Here is a 21,629-nt window from a genome sequence, read left to right as displayed (position 1 = left end):
ACATAGATCCTGGTGCTCAACTCTCTTTCCCCTCTTATCCAAGCCAGGACCCCATGCCCACATTCAGGATGATCTACCCTCCTCAGTTAAGCCTTTCTAGAATTTCCCTCATACACACACCCAGATGTGTGTTCCCATGGCCATTCGTTGCCGATGGAGAAAACACGTCACAGAGAGGTAGCTGCACGGGCACGTTGGGAGTAAGGCCAGTTAGATGAACAACAGAAGACTGTTGGCATCCTTTCTGTTTTTAACTTTTTATTGGCTCTCCCACGCTCGGCTGTTGGCATTCTTAAATAATAGCCCAGCGTCCACATGGCTCCAGTGACGCAAACAAGGTGGACAGACCTCACAGCTGGGGTCAGCGTGTAATGGAATTGGGAGGGGTGTGTATCAGCGAAGGTTTCAGAGGCCCTTGTAAAGACTTGGCTTTCATCTGAGCAAATCAGAGGGTTTCAGAAGATCTGTAGCAAACACAATGGTCTGACTTATTGTCTCGATGGTGCCTGGTCTGAGAATAGAGTTTAGAGGAACAGAGACAAAAACAGAGAGACCCAGACAGACGGCAGAGGCAACAATAACCCCAGTGAGTGAGGGTGGCTTGTAGACACCAGGCTGATGACAGTTCACTGTGAAGTGTCAGCTTCGAGAAGGGATTAGAAGCCAACAGCCTTTCCCTGTACACAAAAGAGGGAGTAGAGAGGGCATTGGGGTATAGCTTGGCCTGAGCCACTGGAAGGGTAGAGCTGCTGTCAAAAGACCTAGGTAGAAGATGTTGGAGGTTGAGGTGGGTGGGGGTATTGGGAGCTCAGGTTAGATATCTGGGCTTCCAGAAGGAGGTAGCAAAACCAGTCTAGTGTTGTGAGAGAAGTCTAGGCTAGGGTTGGAGAGACATAGGGTCAACAGCACATGTATGTTACTGAAAACCATAAGGCTGCATGAGAACACCAGGGAGTGTAGCTCAGAAAACAGGCTAAGACACTTAGAGCACAGTCCAGTGAAGAGAGAAGACAGAGGCAGAGAGCCAACAAAGGGTATGAAACGTGAGCCTTCAAATAGGTTTGGGAAGAAAAAAAAAACCCCAACTTGTATATGGCATCCAGGAAGACAAGCACACTTGGATCAGAAAGAAGCTGGGGCTGGGCTTAATGAGGGAGAGCTTGCCTAGTGTGTGCAAGGCTCTGGGATCATCCTAAGAAGAAGGGAGGAGGGGAAGAGGAGGAAGAAAAGGAAAGGGAGGAGGAAGTAGTGGGGGAATATGAGGAGGAGGAGGGAGAGGAGGAGGCAAAAAAGGAGAATTAAAGGAAGAAGAGAAGATAGAAGAGAAGGAGAAGGATGTGAAGAGAGGAGGAAGAGGAAGATGAGACAAAGGAAGAGGGGGAGGGGTAGTGGGCAGCAGGAGGAGGAGACAGCCATGATTAGCTGAGTGACTGGCTGCTGAGAGTGGGGCAGAACAGGAAGATCTATCATTTGACTCAGCAACACAGAGCACACCAAACACCGACACTGTGGTTTTTATCACAGGACAGATAGGTCCATTTTGGGGACAAAGAAAATTATTCCAAGTTCAAGACAATGTTTTTTAAAGATAGGAGGCCTGACTGTGTCTGTGGGGTGACTGAAATAATCCCATAAGGAATGGGCATAATACAGATGCAGGATTGAGGAGGCCAGAGAAGCTGGTGTTGAAAGAGGTGAAGGGGACGTGGGTCAACAGAGGGACCAGCTGAGGAGGACAGTTGTGATGTCAGAGCGCCTGCCAGCACCTTTGGTGCCTTCAGCAGGAATTAAGACCATCAGCTGAGAGCTCCGTGTCTGAGGAGGGGAAAGTTGTGCTCTGTCACAGCCGGTTGATCCGATGCTGGGCAGCACTGAGTCTCATCTGCCACTGGGGCCATGGAATGAGGACTGGGCAGTGGATGAGGACATGGAAAACGTCATTTCCTCCAACTATGTTCAAATTTTTCTAAAGGAATAGCCTTACCCACAATAAACAGGAAAATGTTTGGTCCCGAGCATGCCTAGTTTGTGTTGCCTTGTTCTTGTTTTTGTTTTAAATACAACATCAGCTCGATGCTGGCCAGCACAGGCGACTGACTGCTCCTGAATCAGAGGCTTACGAGCCAAGCACGCTCCCACTGAGCTACATGCCCAATTGTTCACCGTCTGTTTTGCCTCAGGGTCTCACTGTGTTTCCCAGGTGGGCCTGGTGCTCTGTAAGCATACCTATCTGTTGAGAGTAAAGAAAACTAGAATGTTCTAAGCCAGGGGTTTTCTAACATTTTCACTTCAGGGGCTTATGATGTGTGTGCATGCAAATGTGCAGAGGCCACAGGGCAGCTTTGGGAGTTGCTCCTTGGGTATTCTCCACCTCGGTGTTATGTTTCTTGCTAGTCTGGAGCTGAACGCTTAGGCTAGGTTATCTGGTCCACGCACAGTCGCTGATCTAAAACACAGGGTCTCGGCAGCAGTAAGGTGTCTTTGGGTCTCATGTCCTCACCTGTCAAATGGGATCTTGACCATTGTGTGAAATGTGGCGAGGACTGGATGGAATGTTTGAGGTCACTTGGTTTCTTCAGAAACAATCTCTGAAGCATTTAAGAATTCTTGGAAATGGGGATGTAGCTCAGTTGGTGGCGTGCACCAAGAAGTAGATTCAATCCCCAGCACCATGTCAATGAGATATGATGGTGACCAGCTGTAATTCTAGCAAGTTAGGAGGTAGAGGCAGGAGAATCAGGAGTTCAATCAAGGTCGTCCTTGGCTACCTAGCAAAGGGTAGTAGGGGAGAACCGCAATCCTGTCACAGGATTACAGAACTTCTTGTTTTGCTGTGCTCTCTTTACAGCTGGCCAATGGCTTCTCTCACCTGGAATACCATTGTCCTGGTGGTTTCTATGGAAACCTTTCCTCCCGTTATCCTGTGAATGATGGACAGTGGCACTCCATGCTGTTGGAGGAGAGGGACACGTCTGTTCATCTGTTGGTCGACATCACAGACAATGCTTCCCTTGTCATCCCAGAGGAATGTCAGGGTCTGAGGACTGAGCGACAACTACTGCTGGGTGGCCTTGTCCCCTCAAATCCTTCCTCAAATGTCTCCCTGGGCTTTGAAGGCTGCCTGGATGCTGTTGTGGTCAACGGTGAGAGGTTAGAGTTGCTTGGCCGTGAAAAGAAGATGGAGGGCCGGCTAGAGACATGGGCCCTCAGCCAGTGCTGCTGGCCCGGCACTGCCTGCAGCCAGAGCCCATGTCTCAATGGTGGGAGCTGTTCGCCTGCCCTTGGATCAGGTATGGACTGGGAAGATGACCCCGAGGTTTATTCCAAAGGCCCCTGATAATTATTTATCCCTTGTGTCTCACTGTAGAGTTCATAGGGTAGGGTGTCTCACCACAGCCCAGGGTGATCTTGGGCAAGCCACTAGTATCTAGTAGATAAATGGTTCTTGAACTATAGCACAAAGACACATGGGGCCCCCCCAGCCACTAGCTTATTGCTCACCCCTCTTCCTCTTTCTCCCAGGCTACCTGTGCAGATGCCCTCCTCCATTCTCTGGCAGGAACTGCGAACTTGGAAGGGAGAATTGTACTTCTGCGCCCTGCCAAGAAGGTGGCACATGTGTCTCCTCCCCTGAAGGCACTTCCTGCAACTGCCCTCACCCTTACACAGGTGACAGGTAAGCCCAGAGAAGCCACATGCCCTGGCTCCTTACACTAGAACATTAGGGAGTGATCTTCGTTCTCTTACCTCTAGGGAGCCCAATGTGAGTCCAGAGGCCCAGCCTCTAGGCCTTTTCCTCCTATGACTTTCTTACATTAGGATATTGTGCGAGGGAATGCTTGTGGGAAAAGAGATTTCCCAAGCCCAACCCCCAACCATCTGAACCAGACCCATAACAAGGGACCAGGAAGTCACATAGCTTACCAGCTCTTTAGGGCGTGTCAACCCTGGCTGACATCTGCAGAGAATGGCCACACTTGCTTTGTACTACGTGTCCCACAGACACAGGGAAACTGATTCTCCTGGGCCCAGGAATGGTTCTGTCTCTGACCCCACTGCAAAATTCTGCCCCCATCCCCAACTAGGCTAGGCCATGAGGGTTGTCAGGAGAGGAGACACATTCTAGAAGCCTAGAGACAAAGCACTTGGACAGGTATCTAGTGTTGGAGCCCCCAAGCTTAGGAATCTTTAAGCAGTCATAGGAGAGAATTATGAATCGATGAACTCAGGACCACCCAGAGTGGGCTTTGATTTTAACAAGCTCCCAGGGCATTCCCTTGTAATCAACCTGGACATAATAACCATTGACCACCAGGCATGGTTGTTCATGTTTACAGTCCTAGCACTTAGGAGGTGAAGCAAGAGAGTCAGAAGGTCAAGGTCCAGGCTGGAGGGATAGCTTAGAGGTTAAGAGTGCTTACTGCTCAATCATGAGAGTTAAGATTCCAGTACCCACGTAACTGGCCAGGTGCTCCATGAATGCCTGTAATCAAAACTTCAAGGGGATTGTATGATTTGCTGACTTCCAACCCAGCCAAGAAAACAAAAGCCCCAAGTTCAGGAGAGATCCTATCTCAAAGGAATAGGTAGAGAGTGATAAATGAAGATACCCACTGCCCTCTTCTAGCTTCCCCATGAGTGCACATACATGGGCCCATATACTCAAAGAGTCACACACACACACACACACACACACTCACACACACACTGTACTTAGGGGCCAACATGGCCTGGTGATTTCTAGAATATGTCTCCTTCCCTAACAACCCAAATACAAAATTATCTATGCATGCATAGTGAGTCCAAGGTCAACCTGGACTAAGACTTTAAAAAGAAAAGTCAGTGGCATAGTCTTCCCACTGTTTTGGAGATTAGGAAACTGAGGCTTCCCAGGGTTTCAATGACTCAGGTTCTCAACAGCCATCATTGCTATCCTGCTCCCCACCTGTTATGATGTAAAATGATATGCATCAGGGTCATTGGAGGGTAACACAGAAGCAGGCCAGGAAAGTGGTGTTTGTGTTTTAAAAGAGGAACCCGGGGAACACAGGATTTCACACTGCAGAACAAGGCATTTGTGAAATTCTAAGCACTGAGAGATATTTGGGACTCTCAATTGGTGTGGGGGGGAACTTTTCCCCCCCAATCCCTCCAAAGTGGAAAGCTGGAAATAAATGTTTTCTAAGGGCCTTATATCAGGCAATGCCAAGTTGAAGATGGCCTGGGAGGTCACATAGTGCCTTAGGTTCTCTTCCTGTTACTATGATAAAATACTCTGACTAAAGCAACTTAAGAGAGAAGGGCTTATTCTGGTTCACAGTTCACAGGTACAGTCCATCTTGGCTGTCAAGGGGGCAGGAGCTTGAAGCAGCTGGCCACTCCACAGTTGGGAAGCAGAGAGAGATGAATGTACATTGTTGCTCAGTTCTTTTTCTCTACTGGTACAGCCCAGTATCCTAGCCAGGGAATGGTGCCACCCACAGTGGACTTGTCTTCCCACCTAAGTTAACACAATCATAGTAATCCCACACAGGCATGCCCACACAGCCATCCATCTCCTGGATGCTTCAAGATCCTGCTAGGTTGACAATTAGTACTTCCTCCAAGCAGTAGTGGCATGTAAGGCAGCTAAACTGTGCAGGGCCATGCTGGCTTCTTAGGGCTCAGTGAAGAGCAGCAGGTAGCATGGTCACAAATGAGGCTGCTACTGAATCCTATGCTTGACCATGGAAAGATGGCTCAGTTGGTAACTCACTTTCCTGGCCTTGCAAGCTTGAGGATATGAGTTCAATCCCCAGAACTCATGTAAAACAGTTGGGCATGGCGGTGCACACTTGTGACCCCTGCTCTCAAGAGACACAAATAGGCCAAGTTCCTGGAGCTTCCTGGCCAACCAGCCTCTCAATTAGTCGGTCTCTTACCAACTGAGAAGCCCTGTTTCAAAAACAAGGTGGGTGGTGCCTATGGAATGACATCCAAGATGACCTCTGTCTTCACACACATGTGCATACATATCCACATTTACTTGTACAAATGTTTGTATATGTGGGGATACATGCACCCAATAACATGAGGTGTCCAAAGGAGGATGCCTAGTGTTCTGCTCCATTGCCTTCTGTCTTATTCTTGTGAGACAAGGTCTCACAGTACTTGGGGCCAATGAGGCCTGGTGAGCCTCCTGTTTCTGCTTCTCACACTTTGGGGCCAACACAGTTAGCTTTTTATGTGGATGCTAGTGATTCAAATTCAGTACCTCATGCTTGGACAGTAAGTGTCCTTACCCACTGAGCTAGGTCCCCAGCCTCAGACTGCACACACACACACACACACACACACACACACACACCTCAGGATTTGGGGTGACGGTTCTATCCCATAGGACTTTGGAAAAGAGAACTTTAGGGGGATAGAAAAATAGCTCAGTGGTTAAGAGCACTTGTCGCTCTTTCAGAGGACCTGGTTTGACTCCCAGTCCCTACATGGTGCTGGCGAACAGTCTGTAAGGTCTTATTCCCTGGTCTCAGAGGACATCAGACACACATGTGGTACACAGACATATATGCAGACAAAATATTCATACATTAAATAAATGATATTTTCTTAAGAGGGACCTTCAACCATCCACTAAGTCCTTCTCAATCCCTGCAGATGTGAGATGGAAGCAAGAGGTTGCTCCGGAGGACACTGTCTCATCACTCCTGAGATTAAGAGAGGGGACTGGGGACAGCAGGAGTTTCTGGTAATCACAGTAGCCTTACCTCTCGTCATCATTGCCACTGTGGGACTCCTCCTCTACTGCCGTCGTCGCAAATCTCACAAACCGGTGACCATGGAGGACCCGGACCTCCTAGCAAGGAGCATTGGTGTTGACACCCAAGCTTCGCCTGCCATCGAGCTCGACCCCCTTAACACCAGCTCCTGCAACAACTTAAACCAACCGGAGCCCAGCAAGACCTCGGTTCCAAATGAACTCGTCACCTTCGGACCTAGCTCTAAACAGCGGCCGATGGTGTGCAGCGTGCCTCCAAGGCTCCCACCAGCTGCAGTCTCCTCCCACCCTGGCCACGAGCCCATCATCAAGAGAACCTGGTCAGGCGAGGAGCTGGGTCAGTATAATCAGAAGTCCTGTGGCTCAGGGGTGGGTGAAAGGGGGTGGAAGCTGGAAATACTCCATTGGTACGCAACGTTGGCATACAATGGAACAGTCGTTGATCAAACCAATCTCTGGGTATGGGGCACGAAGGGATGTATTCCAAGTCACAGTGCACAGAGGACTGGAGAAGACGCTAAGTCTCTTGACCCAGAGTTAGCAGCTCATCGTGTCTGTTCTGTGACCCAGCCCTCTAAACCCCAAGTCACACCACAAGACTGGTTGATGTTCATGTCATAAAATGTAGACTCGATGGTCTTGGGTGGACTTGGGAATGAAGGGGGGATTGTCTGTACCTTTGTGCCATTCTGGAAATGGAAAAGGTTCTGAAAGTCCAATCTGGAAGTGAGACTTGGCTGGCCTAGAGTAGGAAACTATAGCCCCTTTCATCCTTGGCTCAGAAGGAGGTAGATGTGTTAAGTGCTTTCTATTTTTTCTAGTATGTTCTCCAGCAGTTACCACAGGTAGTGTCATGGTATGTCACCGAGGCCATAAAGATGAAATGAGTTGCTCTAAATCTCAACTTGTCATTGGCAGAGAAAGGGGTGGGATATGGGGACTCCTTCCATGCCCCCTCCCATCCCATCACCCCCTATGACAGGCACCATGCCATCACCAAGTCCACCATGTACATCTGTTTCCTTCAGTTCCGAGATTAAACTCTCCAGCGGGTCCTGGGAAGAACTACAGCTGTCTAATAGAAGCATGGATGGTAGAGAATTGTCCATGGTTCTCCCTAGACTTCTCTCCGACACAGGCTGGCAGTAGAGATTTGCAAGATGGGCTGGCATAGAGCTTAACCTCAGGCTTCAATTTGCCTTCACTAGATTGTAGATCCAGCCCAGCTTACAGGGACAACATATACAGATAGGTCACATGCCCACCAGCTCTCTGAGCCATCCCTACCAGATGTCAAGTACAGCTTGCTAGAATGCACCATGGAAACACAGACCTCACCAAGTCTTACTTTTTCTCTTTCAGTGTACCCAAGTGGAGCTGCAGTCTGGCCTCCCACTTACTCCCGGAAGAAGCATTGGGAATACCCACATCCTGAAACAATGCAGGGAACTCTGCCACCCTCTCCTCGGCGCCATGTTGGTCCTGCCGTGATGCCAGATCCCACTGGGCTCTATGGGGGCTTCCCTTTCCCCTTGGAACTGGAAAACAAACGGGCACCCCTCCCACCCCGTTACAGCAATCAGAACCTGGAAGACCTGATGCCTCCACGGCCTCCCAGCCCCCGGGAACATTTGCTTGCCCCCTGTCTCAACGAGTACACAGCTATCAGCTACTACCATTCACAGTTCCGCCAGGGAGGGGGTGGGCCCTGCCTGGCAGAGGGGGGCTATAAGGGGGTGAGCATGCGTCTCAGCAGAGCTGGACCTTCCTATGCTGACTGTGAGGTGAATGGTGGGCCTGCCACAGGGCGGAGCCAACCTCGAGCGCCCCCCAACTACGAGGGCTCAGATATGGTAGAGAGTGACTATGGAAGTTGCGAGGAAGTCATGTTCTAGCTTCCTGCTTTCAGAGGAAAGCATGGGGAAGCCCAGGCCCCACACTGTCTTCCAGTGTCACGGGAAGTAAGTTGGGTGTGGCTGGAAGAAACGGGAAGCTACCACATCCCCAGTCCACATGTCCATCTCTTAAAATGTGCTCTTCGGGTCCCCAGCTTGTCCTTGAGGGTGAAGGGAAGCTGAGGGGAGAGCTGTAAAATTCGCAGTAGGGCCCCAGGAAAGAGGAGGTACCCAGCCCGGTGCACGCGGGGGTGAGAACTAGGAGTGTAATCGCTCAGATCCGCCAGCGCCCAGCCCCAGCAAGAAAGAGCTCCAAGCACCAGCTCAGCGTGTTTGGGCCACATTCTTACAGCTTCTCACAGGCCCATCATGGGGCACGCGGGTTTGTGCCCAATAGGCAACTATGCATGCATCTACTGTGGAGGAGAGACCAGGGTCGTTTGAGATCCATGCAGTGGCCTCCTAGGGGCCGATAAGCAGTCTGCAAGCAGGTATTCACCCGAGTATCTGCTTTGTGTGTGTGTGTACCTTTGGGACATCTATGCCAAGTGTCTCATGTCAGCCTCATTCTGGGCACAGGCAGCAAGAACACTCTTGGAAGTTGAGCCACTTGGACTGCCATCTTCTGGAAGTCTTGTCCTTGAAGCTTCAGGACTTATTCCACCTCTGCCGGTGGGATCTTGCCTGGAAACTTTTGTGCTGAAGACGTGCGATCTCATGGAATGCTCAGTTAATCGTTCCAAACTTCCCAGGCACTTTTGGCCAAGAGCAAGAAGGATGTAGTTCATTTGAAAATTTCTTAGGCACTTTTTAACCTTGCTCTCTGGCTGTGTTTTCCCAAGAGGGTTTCTTCTTGTTTAGACACAAGGAATTCAACTGCCATCCAGACCCAGGTAGAGGTGGAGAGCCAGTCAGCGGATCCAGGCCAGACACCCTGCCTTCTCCCTCCCCCTTCATCACAGATGCCTGCCAATCAAGTGTTACCCACACTGACCCTGCCCTGTGCATGGAGGGTCAGTGTGGGCACATGTCTACACATGTGGGTACCCATGGACCATGTGTATGCACACATGTGTAGAAAGTTATGTAGCTGGGAGTGGCAGAGACTGGAAGCCAGGGAGGCCTATAGTGGCCTCAGCCCCCTGTCCTCTGCCAGTCCCTCTCTGGTCCACTGCGCTTTCATGTGTGTGGGTTTGGAGTTAGAAGTCAAGAGGAAGAACCACAGAGACTCCCACCTACAGAGCTGTTCAGAGAGACTGCTGTGTAGGAGGAGGCATTCGTCGGCCATGTGTGACTGTGGGTGTGACTGATGGATTGAACAAGTGGCTTTGGTGGCCATTTGATTTTTTTTTTAACAATAAATATCTTTTTTACTGTTACTTTCTGTGTTCCTTAGAATACTCAGGCTGGGTCAGTGCCATGTCAAGAGTGCCCAAGTTCAGGTTCATAAAGAATTCAGGAGCCAGAAGGTTTTATCACCCTGATGCCTGCTAAGCTAGACTCTAAAGCTTAACCAGACATGAAGTCAGAGGTCTGGGTGGGGCCGGAACACTATTTTGGGGGGAAGGCCTCTGATTCCAATACAACATCTCAAGTTCAATTTTTAAAAAGGTCTTTGAGCTGGGCAGGATGGTGCATGCCTTCGGTTCCAGCACTTGTGAGACAAAGGCAGGCAGACCTCTGTGAGTTAGAGGCCAGCCTGGTCTACACAGTGAGTTCCAAGACAGCCAGGACTACACAGAGAAACCCTATCTCAAAAAAAAAAAAGAATCATCATCATCATCATCATCATCATCATCATCATCATCATCATCATCATCACTATTATCATCATTATAACTATCGAACCTATTTGTAGGTGTGTTTGGAGGTCAGAGGGCAGTTTGTAGGAGTTAGTTCTCTCCTTCCATCATGGAGCTCCCAGGGATCAGGCTTAAGTCACCAGGCTTGGTGACACACTCTTACCAGCTGAACCATCTCACCAGCCCCAAGCTCCTCAATTTAAAGATGGAGGACCTAAGGTTGTGGAGCACACGCGCGTTGAAAGTCCAAGTCTCAAGACTCCACTTCCCAGCTCCACACGGGATGGCTGCAGTAGGGACCTCACTAACGCAAGTCTTGGGGACTCAACAACTGCTGCCCTGCTGCTGTGTGGGGCGTCCCTTAGCAGCTGTTGTGACCTGAGACTGCAAAGTCCGGTCAGTCACAGATGGCCAGTGTGAGGCAGGACTCAGGGCTCTGAAGTCAGGCAGGTAGGCTGTCTTGCCGAGCCCCACTGCACACTAGTACATCCTCCCTCAACTGTGACCTGACTCTTGCTCTGGGAGCTTCTTTTAAGATCTTATGTTGCTCAGGCTGGATGCATCCCAACTCAGTGTGCAGCCGAGGATAACCTCAAACTTCCCATCCACACCCCCCAATCTCCTCAGTGCTGGGTGTGTGTCATCATATGGGGCTTATGCAGTACTGGGACTAGAACTCAGAGCTTCATGCGTGCTAGGCAAGCACTCGACCAACAGGAGCCACATGCCCAGTTCTTGTCAGAGCGGCTCTCAACAGGTCTGAGTGGAAGACACAGAACTATCAGCCAAGCCCCTTACACATGCATGGGCCTCCCTTGATAGAATGGCCCATTTCTCACACCAGTGAACCAACGTAGGTCCACCAAGAGTCAAAGTCCACTGTACAGAGCAGGGCTCATTCCTGGTGTTGTGACAGAACATCTACCATGATCCTATAATATAAAATAATTTAGCTCCTCCTGCCTCAGTCTCTCAGATACTGGAATCACACTGCACATTGCGGAACACGGCAGAAGTTTTCAGGCAGTCTACGTTAGCAATTCTTCCCTTCATGTGTGGTATACACTGTTGTCCGACTGGACTTCTATTCCTCCTATTTTATCCAGTCTGAGACTCCATCCCACACTCAAGGCCAGTCTCTGCCTCGGTTAAACCTCTTTAGACACTCCCTCAAAGACATGACCAGGTGTCTCCTGGGTGATTCTTTTAAAAAGTCGCTGCTATACCAAAGATGGTTTGTATGTTCTTGTAGGATGACTTCTGTGATTTTATGCTATCTTTCATAGTTTTGTTTTACTAATGGGCCTGGGTCTCGCTCAGCTTTTTAGATGAGGATACTCAGTCTTCCACACCACTTGTTGAAAAGACTGTCTTCCCCCCAATGGGTTCCTTTGCTTCTTTACCGAAGTCCTTCTGGAATTCTTCTTTTCCCCGGCAGACAAATACGTAAATAGTATCACATTGGTTACTGTAATGGGTCATATTGCCAACTCGGTGGGACCTGCAATCACTTCAAAGACTGATCCAGTTAAGCCTCTTTGGAAAGTCCTGAGACGTGCCCAGGAAGTGTGTTTCCTGAGTAATTCTAAACCTAGTCGGGATGACTATTAACCGCTGGAAACTGCAATGACAGCTGACTCCTAACAACTGTCATATGAGGGTATCACGGTTAATTTTTTTTAGACAGTGCCTCATGCAGCCCAGGCTGCCCTCGAGCTTACTCTGTAGCTGAAAGTGAGCTTGGAGTGCTTACCCTACGTTCACTGCCATATTCCATTTAGGCAGTGCTGGGACTGCCCATCAGCTACGTCCAGGCCACCAGTCAATTTCTCCCAACACAAGCAAAATCCCTATTCAGATCAAAAGAACTGTGTTTTGGGACCACCGAATTGGTCATGTTCTTACTCCTAGGTCCTCAGAGAAGCACTCACTCAGAGTGGGCCCAAAGCCCCAACCGCCTTCCTTTGTGCACCTTCTCATATCGACCACTAGAGGGCTCCCTGAGCTTAAGAATCAATCAATCCTCTCTTCAAGCCAATTCTCTTGGGCTCTAGATCCAAACATTCTGAGTCTGGCCAGCAGATGTCTTCGCAGTAACACAACAGAGCTCACTGACAGTAGCCACCATCCTACAGCCACTTGTCGATCACTTGCTGGAAGTCAGGCACCTGGCATGACTATTGTCCCAAGTCACCTAACCCTTCTGAAACCCTCCTGACATAGGTTCTGTCATCCCCATTTATGGGGAGGGGGTGAGGCACATCGAAACTAAAATAGCTTGTATTGCCAGTAATTTAAATGCACAAGGTCACTGAGTTCAGGAGTGATGAAGGTCTGCCCTGCATGTGAGTTTATGAAGCCATCTCAAATATAGGAGCCCAGATACAGCAGCAGTGAGAGTAACCCATGGGGCAGGGTTCTGAACTAGGCCAGCCCAGAACTCTAGTGTTAAGTGGTACCAAGAACCAGAGGGTTATAATCTTGAGAGGTGGAAATCTGCTCAATCTTGAGGATCTAGTCCAGGCCTCTCCTGGATCCCTACACCTGTTCTTGAGGACATTAAGAATATCAGCAATCTGGAACCGAGTGAAAAGGAGGGCGTCTGAAGGAAGGGAACAAAGCAAGGACCCCCAGCATGTCATCTGAAGGGCTGCAGGAGGCAGGCAGGGGCAATTCCTGATGAGGAGAAGAGAGAGATACAGCTTGACAATGTGTAAGCAACAGAACATTCCTCTCTGTGTGAGAGAGAGAGAGAGAGACAGAGAGAGACAGAGACAGAGAGAGACAGAGTCAGTCTTAGGGCTATCAAGGATTTCTGGAAAGAGTGAATGTGTTTACTGGAAATATAAAGACACAGATCTTGGCAGGGGCTGGGTGCCATGACCAGAAACCTTAAGAAAATTTTGGAATTATGATAGAGGGACTCAGCCAGAGAAGTCTATGCCCTTTTGAGATAAAGATAAGGGAGAGTCTCAAAGATCTGGCTGGAAAAGAAGATCAGATATGACGCTCTAGGAAGGGGAGTGACTTGCCCAAGGCCCACAGCTGCTTCAGCGCAAAGTGACAGTCACCGTTACGGTGGGACATGGTGAATTGGTGAGCTGCCACTGTGTTAGGGCACTGACCCAGTGCTCATTGACAGCCGTGGCTACCTCCTGAAATGTATGAGCACCCTCTGGGACCTGACTTGTCAAAGACAGTCTAGAATTTTCTCAGATTCTCTGATAAGCCTCCAAGGTCCAGCCAAGGAAATTGCTTGGTGAGATTAACACGAAATTGCTCGGGGACAGGCTCACCCCTAGGGCAGACATTGAGGGGAGAGACACTCGTTTAACCAATGCCTTCAGCAGTTTAGCAGCTAGGCAAGGGGCCAAGTACAGAGACTCATCATCCATGTCATTGATTCCTAGGCCTGCCAAGGACGCCGAGCTCTGTGGAAGCTTCAGTCTCCTGTATAAACACTGTGCTGCTTGCTTGCAACCTAAAGAGGTCTTCCTACATACTGCCTGTCCTCTCTACCTTGTTTCTCATACCTGAGATCATGTGGATGAGAGCCGAGGGAGCCACAAAGCCTGTTCATCCTCGATAGTAAGTGCAATGTTTCCTACTAGTTCCGATGTTCAGTTGGTCGAATCTGCAGCTGAGGTACCTATAGACCAGGGAGGGTTGATGGAGCCACATCGGCCCCTAGCACAGCCAGGCATAAGGCTAATCAGATGGCCAAGGAAGGAGCCATAAATTCCCAACAAATTAGAGAAGATTCCAGAAACAAATTGAGTCCACTCGGGAAGCAGAGGCAGGTGAATCTGACTTTGAGGCCAGCCTGATCTACAGAGAGAGTTCCAGGACAGTCAGTGCTCAAACCCTGTCTCAAACAAAACAAAACAAAACAAAACAAGAGTAACAGAAGTTGATTCCCAGGTTGAGCATAGACAAGGGCAGCCAGCTAGGTCAGGCACAAGTCATGGTGTGAAGACTCAGGGCACCGGGACTGAGAATGTGGACATCGGGGTCGCTCTCACAGAAGGCAGTCAAGGACTAATGAGGGCTGGGATCAGAGCAGTGTGGGTGGCCTAGGCACCCAGCGGGTCCTAGGAGTGGGAAGCTTCTCGTGCCCACTGAAGATGAAGCAGATGAGACGTAGTGAGAGGTAGGAGCCATAGATCTCAGCGGTAAAGACAGGAGGTGTTTATTTTTAAGAACCTCCTAATGTCTCTGTTTGCAAAAGAGATATTGTCAGAAGTTTCTGTCCCTGTCTCTGAGTATTAAATGTCATGTAGAAAACTTGTTATTGTCATTGACATAGAGTCTCAACACATGATTCTACCATTACCATTGAAAAGGCCGCCTCTGGGTAGTTCCCACATCCACATGCCTTTGCTCTGGGGCCAAGAGCAGAGTGGTATGGAGGGGGACAAGGCAGAAGAGATTACCAAAGGCTAAGGGAGGACCTGGGGAGATGACTCAGTGGGTGAGAATGTTTTCTGCACAAGCATGAAGACTTGAGTTCAAATCCCTAGAACCCACATAAAAACCTGAAGTTTCAACATACATGCTTACAGCCTGTGGGAAGAGACAGGAGGATCTTTGGGCTTGGCTAGCAGCCAACCTAGCTCCAGTTTCAGTGAGAAATCTTGTCTCCAGGGAGTAAGCAGGATACCCAACATCCAAGTGTGCACATCTGCACACACATATGTGCATACACCATATGTACACGACAAATGTATTTTAGATGAAGGCACCCTTCTATATGTTCACTGAGATGGCCTCACCAAGTTTACATAGAAAAACAGGCAAATTTTACTCTATGCTGATGAGAATCCAATTTATTTAAAAAGATGAGGGAGACCATGGTCTAAGATAGTGGTTCTCAAAAAATGCTGCGACATTTTAATATAATTCTTCATGTTGTGGTGACCCCCAAGCATAGTTATTTTTGTTGCTACTTCATAACTGTATTTTTGGCACTATTATGAATCATGATGTAAATGTGTTTTCCGTTGGTCTTAGGGGACTCCTGTGAAAGGGTCATTCAACTCCCCCGAAAGTAGTAGTAACCCACAGATTGAGAACCGATGGTCTATGACAAATGCACCATTCCAGGTTCACAGCACCATCTAAGCACATCTGCAAAGGGCAGAAATGAAGAAGCTGCCTACCTAGGAAACCCTGGTAGCTCACTGTCAGTCATACGTATGTCTCCAGCAGAGCAGGGCTTACCTCGAGGGACCTGGAGATCTGGGGGTGTAGATTATAGCCATTACACATGAATGAAGTCTTGATTTGGATGACCGTGTAAATAAGTGCTTCGACTTCCTCCAACTTTCTTTCTTTCTTTTTTTTTTCTTTTTTTTTTTTTTTTTTTTTGGTTCTTTTTTTCGGAGCTGGGGACCGAACCCAGGGCCTTGCGCTTCCTAGGTAAGCGCTCTACCACTGAGCTAAATCCCCAGCCCCTTCCTCCAACTTTCTAAACCCTGCGTCCTTCTGACACTCCCTTCACCCTCCAACACTCCCCACTGAGGTAAGCAGGGAGAGGCAGGTACCTTGAGAAGCACTTGAATTACGGTACCCAACCGTGCTGTGTTGCAGTTCCCTGTGTCAGCTGGTAGCCTGTAAAGACTGACTGAGTCTTTCTTTGGGGCCGTAGGTTGACTCGGTCCATGTGTGCACACACAATTATGCACCAGACAAGTAACATGATTGGTGGGCTACATATGCAATTGTGACCTAATTATCATTTCTGCATGGTGAATTAGTAACCACATAGTCAGTGTAGGTAAATTCTTCCTCTGTGTGTGTGTGATAGAGAACAAAAGAGAGAGAGAGAGAGAGAGAGAGAGAGAGAGAGAGAGAGAGAGGACTTGCTTGGCTGTGACTGACAGGTGTACAATCCCTAGGGCTTGTCTCTGGTCAAATGTAGAAGCTGAGAAGGTGGTGCTGTGGCAGACAGGATTCCTCCTCAGGGAGGCCACAACTTGAGAACGTTCAGATGAGACGAAGCTACCTGCACTAGCAAGGGTCACCTTTACTTAGTCAACTGCTATAGACGTTAACATTTGCAAACACCTAGGTTCGTATTTGACTGAAACACCTAAACCCTTACCCACTGGTATGTGCAGAAGGCATTGAAAGTGCCTACCCAGGATTTCAGGAGAATGTCGAAGTGGTCTGGGGAGGCAGGATTGTTTTCCCTTTCTCAGACCCCTGCCCCTTCAACAGATGGTCCTGACCTAAGTGATGAAGTGTGAAAACAAGGACACAGTTTGCAACCTCTCAAAAATAAAAAATAAAATTCATTTATTGACGTGGAAAGTTTACACAAGATCCATATGTGCAACCCAAATGAGACCTAGAAGCTCTGACATGATTCATGTGTGCAATGCACATATGTGTGCAATGCACAACCTAGGCACACAGCACACAGTACTGTCTGGCTGTTAAGATTCTGCACGTCCTCTCGTTCCTTGATTCACACAGCTACTGACGGTTCTACTATACAGACATGAGTTTTATTGTTAATAAAAAAAATACAGCTTCAACATCAGCTTGATTTAAACCAAAGAACAGGGCAAACACCAGGTTCCTTCCAGCCTCTTTTTCTGCTTCTTTTTTTCTGAAGAACTGCTTATGAGCACGGTTTAACGTCTCTGACCAGGGAATGACTCGGGATACACAGAAAAAGAAGCTGGCACAGCCAGCAGGACTAAAGTGCCTTCAAGTATTGACCACAGTTTCAAAAACTGAGCCACGTGGCCTGCTTTCCCTTAATGGCATCTGATTTGTAATGTACTTTGGAAAATTAAATTCTCAGGCCAACTTGGCGCCACCCTCCTGATCGCCACGTCTTACCACTCTGTCTGGTTCCTGTATCAGGCCCCAGAAAGTCTCAGTATCCCAGTGAGAGTAGTGGCTGGGGCTGGCCAGTAGGGAAAGCAAACCCGGGTCCAGAGCCCTCGGCATGGAAGGGGAAAGTGAATGCTGTAAACATGATCTGAGCTCTGCACTTCCTGAAGGATCAGGTGAAACAATGGTGTCCAAAGAGCGGACACTGAAGGGAGGGAGACCTCTGAGGATGAGGGAGCTCTGGGATCTACCTTCAGACCACTGATCACACTTAACCCAAGACTTCCAGAGGGAGGGGGGAGAGCAGGCAGGGAGCACCTGCCTGTAGGTGTGGCTAAGGAGGTGAGATGGGTGGGCCTAAGCTAACTTGTACCTCTCCCGACCCAGACAGCAGCACAAGTGATACCACAGCTAAGGGCATGTGTGGGTTGCCCAGGCTGGAGCATATGCTTCCCAGCAAGTGCTCACATTCAAGTCTGGGATAACGGGTTTCTGGAGATAAACTTTGAGTACAGACAAGCACCGGGCTAGCAAGGAGAGGGCATGTCTGCCCCTGGGCACCTGGATTCAAGCTTAGTTTCCACAAGCTTTGTCTATCTCATTCCGTCCAAGCTCCCATTTATCTGTGTTTTCTCGGCAGGGGCCATCTGGCTCCGGCCTGACAGTGGTAGGGGCCAGGAGGGTTCTGACTCAGGGCTGCTGTGTGCGGGCACCTGGCACTATGTGCTTAGCAGCTTCCTGGTGTCCATCCAGAAAGGCCCTGATCTTGCTCAAAGAGTCAAGTCACCAAATTGACAGTGCCCCAGGACCACAGCAAGAGGTCAAAAGATGTAGGCCATACAAAGGTACCAAGGAAGCTGCCATTAGTCAAATGCTACAGAAGGCACTCCACGAAATGTCAGGCCAGGAGTACTGAAGGGATAGCTGGCCTTAGACACTGGGTCTAGACCTGGACAGGAGTGCCTCTAACAGTTCTGAATATACTTTCCTCCAACCCAGGAAGCCACGCTCCGGTGGCCTCTAGGAGAGAGCCTGGCCCACAGTTGGGCTGCTGGCCAGCATCTGAACCTACTTTGGTCATTTTCCATCCTGAGACTTCAGAAAGCAAGGCGCCTGTGAATCCCAGCTGGCACCCAGCCACATAAGCACCGGGAGAGGGGGGGTGTGGGGGGTGCTAATGTAAGAAAGGGAAAACAGGGGTTGGGGATTTAGTTCAGCGGTAGAGCGCTTGCCTAGCAAGCTCAAGGCCCTGGGTTCGGTCCCCAGCCCCGAAAAAAAAGAAAAAAAAAAAAAAAAAAAAAAGAAAGGGAAAACAGCATTGCTCTCCTCGGGACCAAGACAGCAATGACCCTTCCTACCAAACTGCTAAGGCCAGCTGCTGCTGTAGCCAGACACTATCTTTCCTATCCCTTGACCTGGAAGTCACTCAAGAGATGATCAACAGGACAGCAGGAAAGGGTTTGGCTGCAAGATTGGGCCAGTTTCTAGTTTCTATCAAATACAAAAGCAAGACCCTGATAAGTTCTTGCTTCTTTCTCTAACTCAAGGTTCAAGGTGAATGCTCTCTCTAGGTAAGGGCCTGGTAACCAGAGTGGAGGAGACATAAACCACCCTGTCATGTGCATACGTGTGCATGCACACATGTGTGCACAATCACAGACACACAACTCAGAGATGGGGAGCTAACCACTGTCCTTTGGAAGTCCTGACACCAACGGGAGCAGTGGCAAGCCACAGACTCTCTCAGTGGCCTCTAAAGGCACACCCTAAGGTGGCTGACCTAGAAGCCAGGTGACTCTGTGGGAGGCATAGTAGGGACAGGGACGGGGTTACAGTTAGTGTTTAGTGGTTCCTTGGAAGCCCAGGATACAGAGGCAGCTTGGGGCAAGGCAGGGCTTCTGCTCTCTCCCCAGAAACTGTAAACAATGACCCTTGTGCGTAATGTCTAGGAAGAGGAACCTGCACCCCGTCCTTAGCTTTGCATGCCACAGAACTTCTGAGGGCCCATAGGGCGTCAATCTCATGCATGAAGTCCACACATGCATAGGCCTTCCACAGGTGCTGCATGCTCACGTGATCTGCTTGAGGTCTCTGAGCCAGCTGGGTGTGGCAGCTTATGCTAGCAATCTCAGTACTTGAGGCAGAGAGAGACAGGCAGACCGAGAGTTCATCATCATCCTTGACTACATAGCAAGCAAGCTCAAAGCCAACTTTGGTGATGTGAGACCCTGTCTTGAAACACAAAAACAAACAAAACAAAACAAACAACAAAATGGCCTCTAGGCCACTCAGCCATGAGGGCGGAGGGCATATCCATCGTCCCCTGGGTCAGGTTTCTTTGTGGCAGGAGGAGCCAAGTGCAAGTTGCTGAAGGAGAAGAAATCACGGAGACGGCAGGTCTGAAGTCAGAGCCTGAAACCTAAGCTTAAATACACTAATAAATACCTCCAGTCTGGGCAGCATCTCATTCTCTTTAAGAGCTAAAGGAATCAAGACATTGGGAGCAGGAGACTACCTTTTAAATAAAGTGAGCTGTGCAAGGGGAATAATTTAGGCGTGGAAGGTCAGACGGGGTTGGGGTGGTGCTGAAGGAGGAGGCATGATAAAGGGGAGCAGTGACTGCACCATCACAAGTGGAGGGTGCTCCCTGCCCTCCCCTCATCTGTCTCATGTAGCCCAGGTTACCCAAGGGTCCAATGCCAGAGGAGTGCCCAGGCAGTAACCCTGCCTTTTTCCAGAGGCTGAGCCACACCTAAGGATGTGGGACACTACTGGGAGACACACAGGGTAGGGCTGGGCAGGTAAAGGGAGCACACCCAGATCCTTATATGAAGGCACTGGTGGAATTGGTAGAGGAGTCGCTATGGCTTGGCTGGATTAGCTCCCACAGAGACTCATAGGTCCCCACCACGAAGCCCACGAAGCCTAGGATGCTGATGAGGGCATCCTTGGTGATGGTCAGGGGACTAATGCCCTCTCCATAGTAGGTGGTCACCTCCAGCAGGGGTGGGATGATGAGGGCCAGGGCGCTGCTGCTCACAGAGCCCACCAGGGAGATGACCAGGTCCAGGCGGGGGATGAGGACGGCCAGAACACCTGCAGAGAGAGAGGGGGGACATTTTTGTTCAAGAATGCTTGGAACTGTAGGAGATATGCTCACTGCCCAAAAAAATTAGCCTGGGTCCATATTTAGAACTGAGAACTCCAAGGAAGTTAAGATGCTATCTAGTCCAATCTCTGGGCCACAGGTGATCAGATTTACAGAATTACTGTGGTCTCCTGGCTCTCATCCCATGTCTGTCTGTCTATATATATATATATATATCATTTATAGACTTTTTAACATCACTGTCACAAGTTGTACCTTACTATATCGTGATATAGTTGCCTTATTATGTATCTTAGGCTGCCATTGAACCCGAGATCCTTTTGCCTAGCCTCCCAAACACCGGGATTACAGTTGTGTACTACTCTCCCAGCTGGACAACTGGTCTCTCCCAAAGGGACAACTGGGTCAAGGTAGGGGGAGGAAAAGTGGGTGGGCCTTTCTGAGGGACCAAATGCTCACTTCCTTACACTGGTAGAGCCACAAACACATCAGTCTTCAAGCAGCAAAGACAAAGGACCACATGTTCCTATCACTTCCTCTTAAGACACAAAGATAAGAGCCACGATAGTGTCATCAAATATTTTCATGATGAAGGGACGGGGTGGTTCTGCCTGAAGACCACCCTGTAGTAAGCTCACCATACCAACCAGCAGCATCGACCTTGGGACCATGCACGGTGTAGGCTTTTCAAGGATTAGAAGTTCACCTTCAGAATTCACAATGGCTTTGAACAAACTCATTCTAGGGGTATGGATAACATTTATGAATGCAGGAAAGCTTAAGTAACCAATCACCTCTCCCTCTACTGCCATCCACATGCAGTTGGGGAGAGTGGGAAGGAAGATGAACTCCAAGTGGAGTTTAAAATGAGGCTACAGAGGCCAGAGGGATGGCTTAACAGTTGAGGGCACTTACTGCTCTTGCAGAGGATCCAAGTTCAGTCCCCAGAACTCCTATCAGGAAGCTTACAACTGCCTTACAGATGACTTCTTCTAGCCTCTGTGGACACTCATGTATGTGTGCACGTACATGCACAAGTGCACACATACACACACACACAAACTGAAAATAAGACCTTTAAAAAAAAAAAAACGGGGCTGGGGCCTGAGACAGTGATCAGTGGTCAGGAGCCTCGGCTTCTATTCCAGAGGGTCTGGGCTTGATTTCCGGGACTTACGTGGTGTTTATCTCCAGTTCCAGGAGATCTGATG

The 21,629-nt window shown here is 49.2% G+C and overlaps 2 protein-coding genes across 6 annotated transcripts in view; one reads left to right on the top strand and one right to left on the bottom strand.

Moving 5' to 3' along the window:
- Nucleotides 1-10,043, top strand: part of Fat2 (FAT atypical cadherin 2) — a 92,263-nt gene extending 82,220 nt beyond the window's left edge. For 2 of the 3 annotated variants that reach the window (XM_039086801.2, XM_039086802.2), the window contains 4 exons: nt 2,849-3,290; nt 3,523-3,676; nt 6,649-7,106; nt 8,132-10,043. In XM_039086801.2, coding sequence (XP_038942729.1) covers nt 2,849-3,290; nt 3,523-3,676; nt 6,649-7,106; nt 8,132-8,664 — 1,587 coding nt within the window. In that variant the 3' untranslated portion in view covers nt 8,665-10,043. 3 annotated transcript variants of the gene reach the window in all.
- A 6,696-nt stretch (nt 10,044-16,739) lies between these two features.
- The window catches only part of Slc36a1 (solute carrier family 36 member 1), a 38,316-nt gene continuing 33,426 nt past the window's right edge, over nt 16,740-21,629 (bottom strand). For 2 of the 3 annotated variants that reach the window (XM_063268355.1, XM_008767659.2), the window contains one exon: nt 16,740-20,405. In XM_063268355.1, coding sequence (XP_063124425.1) covers nt 20,134-20,405 — 272 coding nt within the window. In that variant the 3' untranslated portion in view covers nt 16,740-20,133. The remainder of the gene's footprint in view (nt 20,406-21,629) is intronic. The other variant, NM_130415.2, reaches the window with a different exon arrangement.

Source organism: Rattus norvegicus, chromosome 10 (genome assembly GCF_036323735.1).
Source record: "Rattus norvegicus strain BN/NHsdMcwi chromosome 10, GRCr8, whole genome shotgun sequence".
Classification (NCBI taxonomy): Eukaryota; Metazoa; Chordata; class Mammalia; order Rodentia; family Muridae; genus Rattus; species Rattus norvegicus.
Note: the sequence above shows the minus strand (reverse complement) of the source record. Positions and strands in the feature narration are given on the sequence as shown.